The sequence below is a fragment of the Nyctereutes procyonoides genome, unplaced genomic scaffold (assembly GCF_905146905.1).
Source record: "Nyctereutes procyonoides isolate TBG_1078 unplaced genomic scaffold, NYPRO_anot_genome, whole genome shotgun sequence".
In the NCBI taxonomy this organism is placed as follows: Eukaryota; Metazoa; Chordata; class Mammalia; order Carnivora; family Canidae; genus Nyctereutes; species Nyctereutes procyonoides.
In genome coordinates, this window is record NW_026575135.1 from 71,666,493 (window position 1) to 71,684,144 (window position 17,652).

Here is a 17,652-nt window from a genome sequence, read left to right on the forward strand (position 1 = left end):
GCAGAAGAATGAAGTTTGACCCCTATTTGACACCATATGCAAATACTAGCCCAAAATAGGTCAAAGATCTGAATATAAGAACTGTAAAAGGGCAGCCTGGGTGGCTCAGCGGTTTAGTGCCACCTTCAGCCCAGGGCCTGATCCTGGAGTCCCAGGCTGGGCTCCCTCCCTGCCTGCTTCTCCCTCTGCCTGTGTCTCTCTGCCTCTCTCTCTCTCCGTGTGTCTCATTAATAAAGTCTTAAAAAAAAAGAACTGTAAAATTGTCGGAAGGTTTTGTCACCCTCAATTAGGCAATGGTTTCTTAGATATGATACCTAAAACACAAACCAAAGAAAAAAGCAGATAAACTGGACTCCATCAAAATGAAAAACTTGTACTGTGAAAGATACTCTCAAGAAAGTGAACAACTTAAAGAACAGGATAAAATATTTGTATGTCATATATATGATAAGGGCCTAGTAATCTGGAAGTATAAAGAACTCTTACAACTCAACAACAAAAAGACCACCCAATTAAAAAAAAATTGGCAAAGGACTCAGATTTTTCTCTAGAGACATTCAAGTGGCTAATAAGCACTTGAAAAGTTGCTCAACATCATTAGTCATTAGGGAAATGCAAATCAAGAGCATAAGGATATGGTTTTAAAAAGGAAAATACTAAGTGCTAGTGAGGATGTGGAGGAACTGGAACCCCTGAACACTGCTGGTGGGAATTTAGAAACTGCAACTGCTCTGTATAACATTTTGGCAGTTTTTCAAGTCAGAGCTACCACATGACCCAGCAATTCCACTCCCAGGGACAGACCCAAGTGAGCTGGAGATAAGTTCATAAACTTGTACGCCAACGTTCACAGCAGCGTATTTGTGATAGCTGAAACAACCAATGTCCATCGCTGGACAAGCAGATGAACAAAACGTGGTACACACCCATACAGTGGCATATTATTCAGCCACAAAAAAGGATGAGTACTGATTAAAGGTATAACATGGAAGAACTTGAAAATGTTACACTACATGAAAGAAGCCAGATGCAAAAGGCTACGTATTCTAGGATTCCATTTACGTGAAATGTTCAGAATGGGTAGATCCACAGAGATAGAGAGATTAGTAGTTTCCAGGATGGCAGGGGGAGGGCAGGGGTGAGAGGTTACTGTTCATGAGTATAGGGCTTCTTTGGGGGTGATGTAAATGTTCTGGATTAGGCAGTTGTGATGGTTGTACAACCTAGTATAGTCACAACTATACTAAAAACCACGGAATTGACTTATCCTTCAAAAGGGTAAATTTTTATGGTATGTGAATTATATCTCAATTGAAAAGATAAAAATCTTCAACCTACCAATTTGAGAATTTACTACTTTTATTGGTTTACTGTAGTGGGAGTTAAGTTCTCATCCCTTAGGGATGCTGAAGTAAAAGGCTGAAAATTCACTGCTCAAAAGGTTTATACACACTGATAATCCTTCAAGCATAGAATTCAATATAACATAAAATATTTCAACATTTTCCTCATCAATACAGCAAAAAATATTTCATTTACACATAAAATTGCTCTCTCCCAACTTTTTAGAATTTGCCATTTTTAAAGAGTACTGTACAAATCAGGTAGAAAACCATCATGGGTAGATGCAATTCATTACTCATCAGTGCGTAGTTTGGAAAATTTTCCATATACTCATTCTTTCATCCCACAAATATTTATTGAGTCCTTACTATGTGAGAACCACTTTACAAGGCTGGGGATACAGTGGCCAGCAACACAGCTAAACGTTTCTGCTGCTGTGGGGCTAATGCTCTGGTGAAGGTAGTAGGTCAACCACAAAGCAGTAAGAGATGATCAGAGAGCACGGAGACCCTAAAGAAAGTAAAACAGAGGAACTCCACGGAGTGCCTGAGCAGGCGGTGCCTCTGCTCTGGACTATGTTGGCATGGGAGGAGCCACTGTGAGAATGCCAACAGGAGCAGCGTCATGTTCCTCCTGTGGGGATTCATGAGCACATTCTGTCTCCGAAACACACATGTGAGATTTGGGTATGTGATCTCCAAGTCGGCCTTCCGAACACAAGTGAGTCAATGATACTCAATAGCATGGTCTTTTTATTTTATTATTTATTTATTTTAATACAAAGCTTTGGCATTAGCAATTTTATGAAAAAATAAAATGTACTAAAAATAAACGCTTGTATGGCATGATTGGTAAATGATGCACAAAAATAGGTTCTTTTTTCCTTGAAGGCAATCAGTCAGAAAGCAGTTTTTTCTTCTTCAAAACCACTCTACCCTGTGGAATGAAAGGGAAAAAAAAAGAAGTCAAGAATCAGTTAAAGGGGAATTGCCAATATTTTAAAATAACAGAGAAAGTGATCCTCACTGAGGGGTGGCCTGGTGCTGTCCCCAACTACTTCCCAGCCCTGTCTGGTAAAGCCAGGAAGCCACTGGCATCTTCCTGAACTTAGCAGCTTCAGATCTGTGATCAAGTGGCTCAGTCACCTTGGAAGTTTGTGTGTCCTCCCACCAGGAACATGGGCAAAAGCCCAGGCTAATAGCATCTCGTTTAAAAATTCAGGGACAGGGGCACCTGGGTGGCTCAGTGGCTGAGTACCTGCTTTTGGCTCAGGGTGTGATCCCAGAGTTCTGGGATCGAGTCCCACATAGGCTCCCCATGGGGAGCCTGCTTCTCCCTCTGCCTATGTCTCTGCCTCTCTGTGTCTCTCGTGAATAAATCAGTAAAATCTTTAAAAATAAATAAAAATGCAGGGGCAACTATACTGGGTTGCTGGTTCACAACTTTTCCTGGTTTGAATGTATGTTCTCAGGGCCGCGTGTCCTGGAATCTGTAGTTGTTTCTTTATAATAGGATCCCCCTTTATATCTCATGCAAGAAGGTCAATCTTTACTTTGAAATAAAATTTGCAGAACCCAGCCCTCCAGGGCTTATGGCTCTCATGGGACTTCCCCAGACTGTATGCACACACATCTATCCCTAAAGCAGGTGCCTGACAGTACCTGGGGCCTCTGCAGCCTGGCACTGTGGGGCTGCTCCAGCTCGCTGAAGCCCTGTATGGCTGGCTCACTTCCTTGGCTCCCCATTTGTGTCTTTAGTGCTGCTTCCTCTTCTCTCTGCTCAGTTCCAGAGCCACGTTCCTTGCCTCTCAATCTCTAATCACACATTGCTCCAGCACTACTTCATGTCCTCTCTTCCCCATGACTTCCTCCCTTAGATCCATACTCTCACCTCACCCATCATCCTGTCTGCAGTCTCTACGCTAGAGCAACTTTTCGGCCACAGGAATCCTCTTTTTGCTGAAAAGCCTTACGTATTAGTCGCTGTTTCCAAGAACACAGTCCAAATTCTGCAGCTGGCCTACTGCCGCCACCACTTCCAGCAGACACAACCAACCCACAACTCTCTGGTCCTGTTCCATGAGCACCCCATCCAGGAAGCCTCTGCTAACTTCCCAGGGCGTGAGCAGGGCCCACAAGCTCTCCCATCACTTCAGCAGGCGCCATAAGCCTGGCCATAAGCCTGAGCGCTGCGCAAAGCAGCCCCATTCCCACAGCACCCCTGCAGGGGCAAGGCCATTCACAACTTCACACAGAGCTTTGGACTTGACTGGTTACTGCAGCCCTGCTGAACATAACACACTGATTTACAAAATTTTCCCAGAGAAATCAGATGTTAGATATAACAACTTTCAATGGGCAAATCAAGATTTTTAAACTGACTTTATTTGGGCTGCTCTTCTAAGGAACTGTAAATCGCTGCAGCCACAAGATTAAAGGGACTTGTGAAAACCAGAAATGACCACTACAGAGACAGTGCAGAAGTCCAATCCAAGGTCCTCATTGCCTTTGATCTTCTCTGTGTCATCACATTTCTAGAAAGCCAACAGTCTTCTTCTACCACATTATCCAGAGCCCTGGGATGGCTCTCTGGAGTAGTCAAAGATGAGCAATGCAAAGGGAAGAGGTAGACCCAGAAACATCGAGCTTGAATTCCAGGCCCTTCTTCCTATGGCATTTCTCAGGGAATCCCCCAGCCCCTTTGGGCCTCAGGTTATTCTGTGTATGTATCTTAGGCTCAGAGTGGCTAAAAGGAGAAGTAAACACTAGCAGAAAGAAGAGGATTCGTTATAAAATTGGGGGCACGTTGAATCTTTGCTGGTGTTATGACAAGGAAGGCTGTCTTGGAAAAATAAGTAATCCTTGATGGGTGCCAGTGTAAGCAAAAGGTACTCGACTGAGAACCAGAAATTGAAAATTTTTAGTTCTGTGTTTTCTCAAACTGCAAGCGGTCTCCTATTAATGGACTTAAAAAGCCATGCAGAATTCCCGACCAGCATTAACAACAAAGTGTAAAGGAGGATCGGTGGAATACTGTGTGTAGGGAGGAAGACACCTGTAAACTTTGTCAGTTACACACTGGGAATGTCACAATGCAAAATGTAGTTCTTACAGTGGTAGGTGGTAAAAAAGTTTTCAAATCATTGCTTAATATTTAAGGTTCTAAAAGGAGCAGCCAGCCAGCAGGGCATGAAAGGATCATTGAGGACAGACAAGTGAAGAGGGGCTCTCAGAACTACAGGGAACCTCTGGCCTCCTCCCACTCAGGGTCTGCCTCCAAACAGTGCTAGCCTTGTAGCTCATTTCTGTCTGCAGCTCCCTGGCTTGCAAAGCATCCCACGTCAGAGACGGATACTGTCGACCAGCACAAAGCTCTTCCTTGTACTCAGTGGTGCTCTACCTTCCTGTGGATATCTTGAGAACTCCCCAACTACACAGTAAGCTCCCCGTGTGTGTGCACTGGTCAGTCCCCATGGGATTGTGATGAGTGTCACACAGGGTAACTGGGGCAGACCCGAGCCTGACAGGAATAGGCTGTTGGGAGGTACTTGGCAAACCATTGCTATTTTCATCTTTGCGAGCCCTTCAAATACTTGGAGACCTCCTTCACATCACCCTCAACTTTGCTCTTTAAGCCAAGCATCCCCAAGACATCAAAATGATTACACTTTCAAATCCTTTTACACTGAAACAAGTTAATGTTCCTCTTAAGAGTGTGAGCAGAACAGGGCGCCTTGGTGGTTCAGTAGGTTGAGGGTATGACTCGAGTACGACTCAAGTCAGATCACAGGGTTGTGAGGTCCAGCCCTGCATCTGGCTCTGTGCTCATTGTGAAGTCTGTGTGAAATTCTCTCTCTCCCCCTCCCTTTGCCCTTCCCCTGCTTGTTCTCATGCTCTCTCTCTCTAAAATCAATCTTTAAAAAAACAAAAAAACAACATCCATGAGCAGAACAATTCAGAACTACTGAAGACAGAGTCAAATAGAAGCACTCATTCCTTTGATCAGGCTCCTAACTTTCCGTCACTATGCCTCAGGAGCCAGCTCAGCAGGAATACTGGCGGGGTTGACTCTGACCTGCTGCAGAGCTAGGGCTTCCTGGCCTCGGGTTATGCCACAGGAGTTTATATTTGCTACAGTCACTGCACATTAACCACAGCAGGGTTCATTTCCTTCTGCTGAGATGGTTTTGAAACTTGAATGTCTGGGTTATTATACTCCTGGGCAGATCCGTGGGCACAAGTTCTATCAAGTGGACTCTAGGAACTGAGAAAGAACACTGGAGGATACATAGCTGAACCTCCCATTCCGCTCAAAATCCATCTGCATCATTGTCCTGACCTCACAACGCAACTCGTGCCTCAAATGAAAACAATGAAAATACTTACTGTTCTCATGTTGAGGCAAAAATAGACTGATACAAACATAAGCTGGTGAACACTGAGATTTAATGAGGTTTTTGGAATGATGAAGTAGAGCAGCAAACCTCCTTTGGGAGCTGAAGTTTACTAACATTGCTTACTTAGGTATTAAGAAATTGGGAGTATGGAAAATTATATATATAAATATATTTACCTTGGATGTTATTTGCTGCTTTGACTCTTTATATTTGCAAAGTCTCAACATTCACTAGATTTGTTTGCAGTGTTAAAAATTAAAGCACAATTAGTCACGGTTGAGTATTTAAATAATATTTTGACACAACAGAAGGGGAGTGACCTCAGATTCATGGACTTGATTGACTTCAGATCAGGAAATAGCCTCAAGCCGTGGATAATTGCAGAGTGTGGTGAGGGCAGAGGGCGTGCGTTTAGCCCTAGCAGGGCAGCCATCCACGCACTGCAGCCAGGCTTGGGGCCGCCTGGGTTCCACCACATGTCAGCCCTGACATGTGGCCCACACTGCTTCCTTTTGCCTACAGGGTTTCACCCGCAACTAGACTGGGTCAAGGTCTTGCTAAAATCACAATATACAAGTTCAGTGTAACACCAGCAGAAGAGTAAACTATAATAGTAGGTAATATGTGGGGAGGTGAATTTTACTATCAACTTCCAGACAAATTGTTAACATGTGAAAAGATGGAATATACTTATATAGAAGACTATCTCACACATGAATGAGGTTACCTAGAAAACTAAAGTAGCAATTAAATTGAAAAGGCAATCTCATTTTGGCTGCAGTTTTTGGTAATGGCAAAAAAAGGAAGTAAGATAGATTTCAAAGAATTCACTGATGAAGAATAATTAGATTTATGTACTAATAGAAACTTTCCTCTGGAATTAAAACCTCATAGGAATTTTTCATCAAATTCTTGGGAAGGAGACACTGAGTAAGAGTGACTATTATTTTTCATCCTCCACAATTACAATGGCCTTTAAAATATTAAGTAATTCATGTTTTATTGAAAATCAACATATAAAAGCACAATAGGAGAGAAAAACATCACCCCAAATTCTACTAAATTAGGGTAATCACCATTAATATTTTGGTGACCATTCTTTCATGCACTCATATGTCCACACACACACACACACACACACACACACACACTCTCTCTCTCTCTCTCTCAATGGGATCGTGAAAATCATCCTTCAGAGAAGTTCTGATTGGAGGCACAGAAATATCATCAGGATGAACAATTGCAGTATCAATCCTTTACAAAGGCTCATGGGAGAAGGGTTGGCCTAAGACATGGATCTAAGATCAATGTTTAGATTGAGTCATGCAGGCATTTATGCGTGGAACTGAAATATTATGGCCCAGGGACCCTGATTTCTAAAAGGTAACATGTCTATTGAGCCTTCTTTAAACTATCTGATGCATGACCTGACATCTGGCAGATCCTTGGTGGCAGCAAGGTGATCATCACTGAACAGTTTTCTATAAGTGCCCAGAGTGCCCCTACTTGCTGTGATTGGTTTTCACTCATTTGTGAAAAATTTAAGGAGTGGGTTACATCATCATCTAGTTTGATGTGGTCACTGTGAGAGTAAGCAAATGAGGTGATTGCAGGTGAAATCACCATTTCTCTACAAACTGAGGTCTGAATCACAGGACTCACAGAGTTCCTGTGATTCTGTATTATTTCATGGAAGAAAATGAAATTGATTTACCAAATGATAAAGGCAGCTATGGTCATCTTGTTCACAGGACTGGAAGAATCTCATTGGAACTGTTCAGCTAACATTTATTGAGCACTTATTATGTACCAGGCACTGTGCTAAGCACTGTATATGCTACTTCATACAACCTATGATGTACTCCTGCCGTTATTCCTGTTTTCTGCGTGACTAAAATGAGCTTCCGAGAAATACAGCTGCCCAGGTCTCCCAAGTAGAAAATGGAAGAGCAGGGAGTCAAACCCAGGCTATGTCTGACTCTAGAGCCTGAGCAATTAATACTTGTTATGTTGATGTAAACCTGCATTGGGTAGGTTGACGTGCTGGATGGAGCAGCTGAGACTACGCGCCAGCAGGCTAAAGATGCCAACTGACCATGGCATCCTCCCAACCTGTGCTAGGCCAGGGATGCCAAAGGGCACTTCTTACAAGTATCTAGATCAGGTTAGAGATAATAAAATCAGGTCATTATAAGCGGAAGTTACTTGCCCATTTGTTTCCATAGCTGGACAATGAGTGTTCCATTAAATCAATTACAGGAGCTTGGCTGGTTATTATTAATAAGTTAAAATGCCAGGGCATAAGTGAGTGTGGAGAGCACAGGAATTCCACCTGTGCCAATTTAGGTTTCTATCCGGACTGTGTCCCAGAGATAAGTTCACCTCAAACTAGCTTTCATGAATACTGGTAAAGAAAAGGACTCAATAATACCTTACAGTTAAATGCCTTGAATTTAAAACAAACTAACTAACAGAACCAAAAACCTTTCCTGCATCTTACCCCTGTGGAAAGCTATCCTAGAAAATCACTAGATCAAATGGACCTTAACAGTCAGCTAGCTCAGTTTTGCCTACTCCAAAAAATCTCTGACCTACAACAGTCCAGACAAGTAACATGCAGCTTTTGCCTGCACTCCTGGTCCTGAGCACTCCCCACGGCAAACCAGTTCACTCGCAAGGAGCCTCACTGACAGATGTTCTTCCTTTCACTGAGATGAAATTCACCTTCCTGTCATCTGCCCACTGGTCCTCATCTTGCCCCATAGGAATACTGTTTATACTTATTTTGTTTTCCCCTGACAGTCCTCCCAATATTTGGAAACAGCAGGTCTTCCCAATTGCTTCTTATAGGCTACACATCCAAGTCACTGTCCCCTGATCACAGGCCAGGGTACCAGTGTTCCATCAAAAGCTAAGTATGTAAGTAAGAATCCAGGTGAAGTCTGGTGGGCACATAGGAGTGGGACTATTCCTGCCAGTGATCCGGACACAGGCCTTCTTTATATGCTACGACTGTACTGGATCCCTTTGGCATCTGCATCACACTGCTCTTGTACTTTAAGCTTGTGGCTAATGGGAGCCCCTAGGTCTTTTCTCAAGTGAGCTGTTGTTGCTGAGCAAGGTGACCTCCCCGATCTGTGTACTGACTGCAAATATATGGTCACGAAATTCATTATTTTGCTAGGTATGATCTCATCAGGATCAGTATGAAACTGGTGGAGGCCAATTTTCACCATATCTATGAAAATTACTCTACAAGTTTTCTTGGGGTCATGTGGCACATGCAATCCAAAAAATAATTTGTTACTTACTCATTAGCATTCAAGCTAGCTGTGGCTCTGATGATCATGTAGCAGAGTGTGAGAGCACTGAGGAGGCCAAAACTGGCAATAATAAACCATTCTTCTGTTGACAAAGGAAAGGGAGGAAATCACTCTGGGGAGAAGCTTAAGTCAAATCGATGTCAACATTTCCCTCAAATGCAACGAAGCAGACGTCAACGGAGTTGTAAGCCAAGACTGGCCCAAGGAAGTGCAGCAGGAGGAGGTTTGCCAGAGAGCTACTAACTGGAGAAGGTTAGTGGAAGTAGTGGTGAAAGCTGCAAGGGAGAAAGGAAAGCATGGCCCAAACATTTCTTCCAGTTAAGGTCTTGAGGTTGTGGAGGAGTGTGGCCACCAAAAAGCGTGCAGTAGAAATATGTGTATAAAATTGCACGTGGACAGAGATTTTTAAATTACTACTTTAGATGACAGTAAAATGGACTGGCCATACTTATATAATCTTTCCTTCTTCACTTTGTCACTTCTGCATGGTTGTGTTACTCAGTCTTAGAGACAGGCTTACAAATATAGAGTAGGGGTCCCAGAGGTCTTGTGGGTACTCCACGCAGTCCGCAGGCTGGCCTTCCGTGGCACGCAGCTCTACTTTCTTTTTTTTTTAGAGACTTACAGTCTTTACTTAAATAGGACATTTCACTGGTGACTCCTGGAAAGGCCTATGCTTCACACCCCCACCTCCCCAGTGGGGAGCGGCACTGGGCTGCTCTGGTTGCGTCGAGCAGGTAGTTCACCAGGTACACGGCCCATTAGAGAGCTGAAAATCTCTGGTACCCAAAGTTTTTAGCTAGTCTCTCTCTAGATCCAGGAAGTCTGTGAATATTTTTCTTTCTTTTCAAAGTCTGTGTTGTCAAGGTAACATTCCAAAAACACTACTGAGAACCTCAAAAATAACCTGTGAACCGATCTGACTTCCTAAAAAGTCTTAACTAGAAAATATTTCGTAGAGGATACACTAACTGGGGCTGGTTTAACACAGTGCTACACAGTCAAGTCCCTTCTATATCTGCAGTAAGGCAGTGGGAAGACATTTCTACTTGGAATGTCAAATGTTTCTATGCAAAGTGTGTAACATGAGTGTTTCTCAATCTGGTTTCCATGAATCCCATAAAATGCAAAATTATGTATGTCTAGGAATTTGTCCAGAAAAGGGTTTTTATAATTTCACTGGACTTTAAAGGTGGTGATCTTCAAAAGGTTAAGACTTTGTTCTTCAGGATTCCAGGATGATGAGTTTGTTCTATGAGCATTTCTTGGCCATCTTGATATTTATTATTAAAATGCTTAGAAAACTCTTTCTTCTTGGTAACAGTGCTGCCAAGTGCGTCCTGGATTACAAATTCCTCATCATTCAGTGAATTTATAAGGTTTGAATTTATGTCAAAATGAACATTTAAGAACCCACGCAAAATCCACCATTTTTACCTGGAGATATTTTAAGTTAGGAGAAATGTACACTGGCATTTAAAAAAATTAAGAGATGACTGGTCATCGGTATCAAGAAGCTTCGAACTCAGTGTTCTTCATTTTTTTCTTCTCAGAGACCTTTATATGTGATAAGGTGATAAGACTAACTTTTAGAACTTCTATTACATGTGTGTTTCTGCATTCTGAATATACCATCCATAGGTGTATGGCATTTCAATTATAAAAACTAGTGACCAAAAAGAAACAAACGCCATTGCAATGATCTCCATAGGGGACCCCGGGTATCTGGGCAGCAGTCAGCTGCAGCTGGGTCCCTGATCACCTCTGTCCACCCCAGTGTGTATTTAGCACAGTGTCTTGCACAGTGGATGCTGGGCAAATGCACTGTAGTTGCTATAGCACTACAGAGCTTTGAGGGGAAAGGAGAAGTATTTTTGGTTTAATTTAACCATGTGAAGTTATTGATTAACATGCATTAATTTGGCTAAAGGTGATTAATTTGATACATGAATATTTTTTTATCATCAAAACCTAAGATTTTGAAAGGACATTCCTGCATAAAATTTATAACAGGACCAGAACTTAATGTAGTAGGAGGTGCTCAATAAATGTCAATCAATGAAGAGCCTACAAAAACTCAGTGATAAGCAAATAACCTTTGTTTCCTTTATTGTTACTAGGTCAGTTTTAAAAAATCTCCACTCTAAAACCTGAAACCATGAAAAGCTGTTAAATCGCCAGGATATGAAAGGAAATGAGTCAAACTGCATGGAAGAATACTTTTCCTGCTTTTATGAATGAATGAAGTCTCCTTGAGTTTAGACAAATGACAGAACAAAACCTGGGAAACTGTTTATTACTACTGATTTTTGGTCAGTGAAAAACATGTACACTTCAGTTGAACAGACCACATGAGCCTTACTATGTGGAGGAAAACTCCTGTGATGGCTTTATCCGTGCCACTGACTCATAGGGTGAGGCGGAGGTCCATCGGGTATAGGGCTCGAAGCTACAGGCAAGCGACAGCACACACTGGGAAAGGAAGCACCACAGTGGTGACAGGGAGGATGAAGAGAGGCTGTTAGATGGAAAGACCGTGTAGGGGATGGAGCTGAAGGAGACAGCTGGCTTGTTGCAGGGTGAATGCCCACAGGGCCTACACACACACGCCTGCCAGCCCATGCATACTGTACTTCAGCCTGCCCACTGACACACACACACACTCGATATAATCGGAGCACCGCTTTTCTTCGTGTCAACACTTTACCAATCAAGATATTCAAAACTAGTGAGAGCGTTTTTAAAGGCACATCACCCAATGGCTCTTGGTCCACCCTGTGCACAGTGATACCAAGACACCAGACTTCATAAAAAGTATAAAATGAAATGAGCAGCAACAGGCCATCTCAACTCCCCCCTGGAGTTGTTTGTTCATTTGTTCAAATTCTGCCCTCGTTTTTCACTAAGTTGCCTGCAGCCCAGTGCTCATGGCTGGTTACACAACACATGATGCCCTGTGTCACATCCTAACGTGACTCTTAAAATGTCTGTCTGCAAGGCAGTCATCAAAACAGGTTTATAAACAGCTCCTAAGACAAATCTCTGAACAACTACTTGTCAGATGGCAGCTATTCCTATTTATTATACACAAATACACAAGCTCCTTATTATAAGGACAGTTCTGTCTTCCCAAATACCTGTTTTAACAAACCTACCTGTCACCTTGTCCCTTACAGACTACTATTTCCCTGGCCTGGGTGACTGCCTCAACTGTCCTCTGGAGCAGTCAACACACACCAAGCAGCAGCAGCAAATCTGCTCTGCGCCTGGGTACAGGGTCCCACTTACTTGTTACTGCAATGTTGATCTCTCCCGTTCTGGGAGTGAGCTCCCCATCCTGCGCAAGAGGCGAGATTCCTGAAGTTCGAAGCGGCTCAAGGCCAAGGGAGTTTTCAGTGGCGAGGTCACCTAGGGCTGATCTTCGGTTAACTGCCTGGGTTCTGGTGAGCCTTTCCATGTCAAATGCTACGTTATCAGTACATGGCAAATTTGGCTGCAAAATATTTCCAGATTAAGAGTACTTATAAGAATAACAAAATTTTTAAAAATAAAATTCTAAACGTCTGACACGCTGTTGAAAAGATCTCAAATTTTTTTCCATGTGATTTCCTCTCATTTCTTTCCCCATTTACCCTTTTTCACCCAAGAGTTTTCCTTTACGAGATGATCTCTTCCCAAAAAATGATACAAAAACCCCCAAATCCACTGCAGAGTTGATGAGAAAACTGGATCATTCATCTTCATGAAGAAACAACCACCTTTGGAGGACATGGCTCACGGGCAAAGGGATTCATTGTCATTATTCTAAAGCTGACCAACAGGAAAATGTAATTACACTGGCTCTTCCATTAATGTTGAGGGAGAGCAGATAACATAAAATACTGCTTTTATCCTATTAACTTCGCTGTAATGCCCCATTTATCTGGCAGTCAGTTTTTACCTTTTGACACGAGGATAGCACACGACCAAGAGTGGATCAACATTGAAAAGACCTTTGAACTGTGAGTATACCATCTGTTTCAAAATCAAAGCATCTAACCCAGAGGGAGAGGTATAGAGCTGCCCTGGGGCCAATATCTACCAACTAAAAAAATAAACGGGTATGAAAGTGTTCTGAGGTAACAAGATGGATATTTGGTTTCCCTGGCAACCTTCAGTTCTTTTAGCAGACAGCAGGTTGGAAGCAGAGCTGGGAAGGATGGCTGAGAGAAGCTCAAGGATGGAGAAGTGACAGCCAGCCAGACCCAGAACAATGGCTTCCTGTGCAGAAGTGTTCTAGATTGCCCCACGGTACAAGTGAAAATGCTTATAATGATACCCAGTCAGAAGAGGTTTATTACAGTTTTTATAGTTAAAACCACAGCAACTTGTAATAGATTTTAGAAGGATGTTTATTAAAAACAAAAGGCAGAAGTGTCAGTACTTCAGAGAATAGGACTCAAAAAAACCCCAAACCAAACAACCACCAAGATTGGAGGCAACAAAAAAGGCTAAGTTAATACTTCCCGAAGCATCTGTCATATGCCAGATATTACAGCAGATGCTCTACATTAAGCCCTTCAAGCAGGGGTGATGGTTCCCCAAGGGAGACACAGCAATGTCTGGAGGCATTCTGATTGTGTGACTGTTGTGTCCTGCTACTGGCATTTAGGAGCAGCCAGGGATATGTGAGACACTTTCCAGTGTACAGGATGTGCACCCCACCCCCCGCCCCGGTGGAATGATCTGATCTACAGTGTCAGTGGTGCTGAAGTAGAGTAACCCTGTGTTAAACTATGTCAATGACATGATCTCTGGAGACAGGAGGAACAATCTTGCCTAACTGGACTGCAAAGCATATTTCAAATAGGACTACCTGGATGTGCTTTGGGTTGCAAAGCTAAAATGAGCAATTCATCTGTTGGATCAAACTAAACTTTCAGTTCCATAAAGAAATCATTCACCCACTCTTTTCTGAGACCTGACTTTCCTCTAAGAAGCGTTAATTTTGGATATACACTTCTGGTAAGGAAGAACTGTAAGAAGTCTCCCAGGTCCTGGGTTAGTCAGGGCAGAGCTGCCTGGCCATAGCTGAATGAAGTCCTCTGAGTGGCACCTGACCAAAGGCTGCCAGGGTGGCAGAGGTTCACCCTGGGCTGGCACTGCCCACCTTTGCTGCTTGCACCTGACAAACGCCCTGGGGAGCAAAGCCAGATTCAAGAGGAAGGAACAAAAGTGAGGACATAGTTTTATATGATGCTAAATACAGAAAGAAAAAAATCTACTATTGGATCAAAGTCAAAAGTCTATATTCTAATTCTAGTCTTAAACAAAACAAAACAAAATACAATAAAAACAACAAAATCAGAATGGAAGAAAACCCCCACCCCTCTTTCCACTGCTATTCTTCACCACATTTCCACCACCTGATAGAAGCACGCTCCCAAGTGGACTAGTTCAGTTCTCTATCTTCTCTTCTGGGAGTTCCCCAAAATGGGCTGGCCTTTAAGGACTCTAGAAGGGACCCCTGGACTCACAAGGCTGTGCAGCAAAGAGGCTTAACCACCCGCTCACGTGACGTTACCTTACACGTGGAGACAATACCACACAAAAGTAGTGACAAAATAGGAAACATACCACAATTCCCAGGGCCTTCAAAATATTAAGTTTGCACATTGGACAGGTACAATGTTCACTAAGCCAGGGATCCACGCAGGACTTGTGGAAAACATGCCTATAAAAAAAACGGAGAGTCGTATCACAGATTATATACTAACTATTAAACCCAAAGAAATGGAGGTTTAGTGTCTTTTAGTGGCTTTTGGACATACTGGCAAGTCCTAAGAGACAAATACTAGGGATGCATTAAAATACAGCTGGCAGAAAATCTGCCCCCAATCTGTATGATGAGAACAGATATTTGGCTGTAACACTAGCAGGTTTTTTTATTCTAGCATCTGAAGAAACTTAGGATATTGATTAGGAATGAAACAAACTATACTTTTAACATTCAGTTATCCTTTCTACAATAGCTAGAGTAAAAGAAGGGAAATTCAAAAAGATATGAAGGGTAGAGTTTTCCACAAAAGTACTAATTGGTTTAGTGGAACTTGGTTTAAACGTTATTTAAAACATTATTTAAAACAACTTCTAGGGCAGCCCCAGTGGCGCAGGGGTTTAGCGCCACCTGCAGCCCAGGGCGTGATCCTGGAGACCCGGGATGGAGTCCCAAGTCAGGCTCTCTGTGTGGTGCCTGCTTCTCCCTCTGCCTGTGTCTCTGCCTCTCTCTCTCTCTCTGTCTCTATGAATAAATAAAATAAAATCTTAAAAATAAAATAAAATAAAATAAACAACTTCTAAGCAGTCTATGTTACATGTTTGTGAAAGTTACAGGGTGGTTGGGAGTATTTTTAGAGATGAGCTGTGCCTAAGAATCAGGCAACACTGAGCCAACATTTTTTCAGTGGAAACATTAAAAGGAGAGAAAAGGATGGGTGATTTTTTTTTTTTTTTAATTCAGGAGAGCGGAAAGTCACATCCTTGTATTGGAAAAGAAGTCAGTCACGGAGAGCTCTCCATGTGGAAATAATTTCTCAAGTTCAAGTACTCCTCAAGGCAGCATTTAGAAGCTAAAATGAAGCCACATGGAAGCCCAGAGTCCTGGCCACACAGGGAAAGAAAACATACATTCTGGGAACCTTTGGAGGAACTAAACTTGGGAGTCTTAGGATAAAATAAATTTTAAGAAAAAAAAATTTAAGAAAGATAAAAAATTGAAACATGGTATATACCCTTAAAACTTTGTTAATTTATAATTTACATGTGGCTTAGTTAAATGGTTACCTTTAGCTGGTTAAAAATGCAGGCTTGATCAAAAAAAGTAAGAGTCAAAAAAAGAAATTAAGAGTCTAAACACACTGCTCCCAACTGGGATCTGGAAGAAACATTCATGCTTACTTACAGCTTCAACTTTAACAATGCCTATGCACCCACCTACTGCCACTTGGTGACCTTGCACTCATTTATATGGATAAGAATAAATATCTTGAAGACTGAGTTTATCAGTGCAATGAACTGGAATGTCCTCATCCCAGAAGGCTTTTATTTAAAATATTTAAAACTGCAGGTTTTTACTTAAGGGGCAAAGGAGTCACCAAACCACAGGCAACAAGACCAAAATTTAGTATACACAAGGCACTGTCATGTCTGCTTGTCACTTGTATCCTCATATGACAGTGCTCCAACAGGGGGATGAAGGGCTCCCTATATGCAGGGCTCCACTGGGCAGGTGTTTTCAGAGCCAGGGTTTACACCCAAGCAGCTGCCAGCTGTGCCAGTGTTCACTATAGTCCGTCAAAGATTAGAACAAGGCTTCTAATCTTTCTGGAGACACAGATCCCTTTAGGTCAACTAACTGACAGGATCCTCCCCCTTACACCTGCCTAATCTCTGGCCTGTAGATCTCTGAGGGTTTGGTTAGTGTTCGGTGGGGGTGAGTGGTTGGGAGAGGAGCTTGAAGCCAGTTTTATGTGGAACAGATGATGGACTTTGTGCAGTTGGCAGGTGACAGGAGAGGTGAGGCTGTGTGACCTCTGATGAAGCTGCTGCCATTAGCCAGCTGTTTGTGGAAACCCTGGTTTCTACAAGCAGCAGTGGCCTGGGGCAAACAGTAGTTTGCTCTCCCCACTCCCTCCACTTGTGTTTTTGCTTTCTGTTTTTCTTAGTCTACTTTTCTTAGTCTACTGCCTTTCGTTTTGATTACTGGTTGTTCAGAAAGAAGAAAATGGTATAATCTCATATTTAATTTTTAAAGCTATGTGAGTTGAATGTTCTCTGCTCATCTGTTCCTTTAGTTATAAATGGATTTTTCCTACTTTGAGCTTTTAAACTGTTTCCTTATAGGTTTGTTGAAATAAAAGACAGTGTCCCTCCATTCCTCTTGGGGTACTGTAATGGACAAGGACTGGCTAAGTCTCTAGGGACAAACTGAGAATGGCCCCTTGCCCTGGCCAACCCAAAATCTGAAAAAAAAAAAAAAGGAAAACAAACTTCTTTCTTTAAAAAGCCAACTTTTCCTTTTGAATATGTGTCCACCCCCGGCTCTCCTACTGTTGACCCCACCCCAGTTGGCCACCTGCCTCTCCCTTTGACAGATTCCCCAACAGCCTGGTTCCTGCACCTCGCCTGAGGGGAGGTGGGAGGTTGTCAACCTAGCTCCCTTGCATGCCCCTCTCGTCTGAAAATAGCCCGGCAGCTTTCCTGTTCACCTAGGGCCCTCTGACGCAGACCCCCAGCCTCCCTGGGGTTGCTGCTGGGATCTTGGTGGGTAACTACCCTGTGCTCCTTCTTGTCCTCACCCATCTCCTTCCCCCTAGGCACACTCCTGCAGTTGTGGAGTCTGAGCCTGCCTCCTGGCTGTGTCACCCACAAGCTGCCAGGCAGAGCAGTGGCGAAGGTGCAAACTCCCTTGTGAGTCTGTCTGGGGCAGTGAGTGATGAGCTGTTGCAGAATACTTAGAAAAAGCACAGTGTGCAAATGAAAGGTACTATTAAACCCATATCAGGTGAAGTAACGTTAATGTTTCACAGGATAACCCAATAAATGGTCAGA

General features: G+C 42.8%; 1 protein-coding gene across 1 annotated transcript in view; it reads right to left on the reverse strand.

Moving 5' to 3' along the window:
* Positions 1-2,086: 2,086 nt before the first annotated feature.
* RNF130 (ring finger protein 130) overlaps positions 2,087-17,652 on the reverse strand; it is a 105,451-nt gene continuing 89,885 nt past the window's right edge. The window contains exons 6-9 of the mRNA XM_055302090.1: positions 14,680-14,776; positions 12,352-12,556; positions 9,052-9,145; positions 2,087-2,280 (exon numbers count right to left, since the gene is read on the reverse strand). Coding sequence (XP_055158065.1) covers positions 2,265-2,280; positions 9,052-9,145; positions 12,352-12,556; positions 14,680-14,776 — 412 coding nt within the window. The 3' untranslated portion in view covers positions 2,087-2,264. The remainder of the gene's footprint in view (positions 2,281-9,051; positions 9,146-12,351; positions 12,557-14,679; positions 14,777-17,652) is intronic.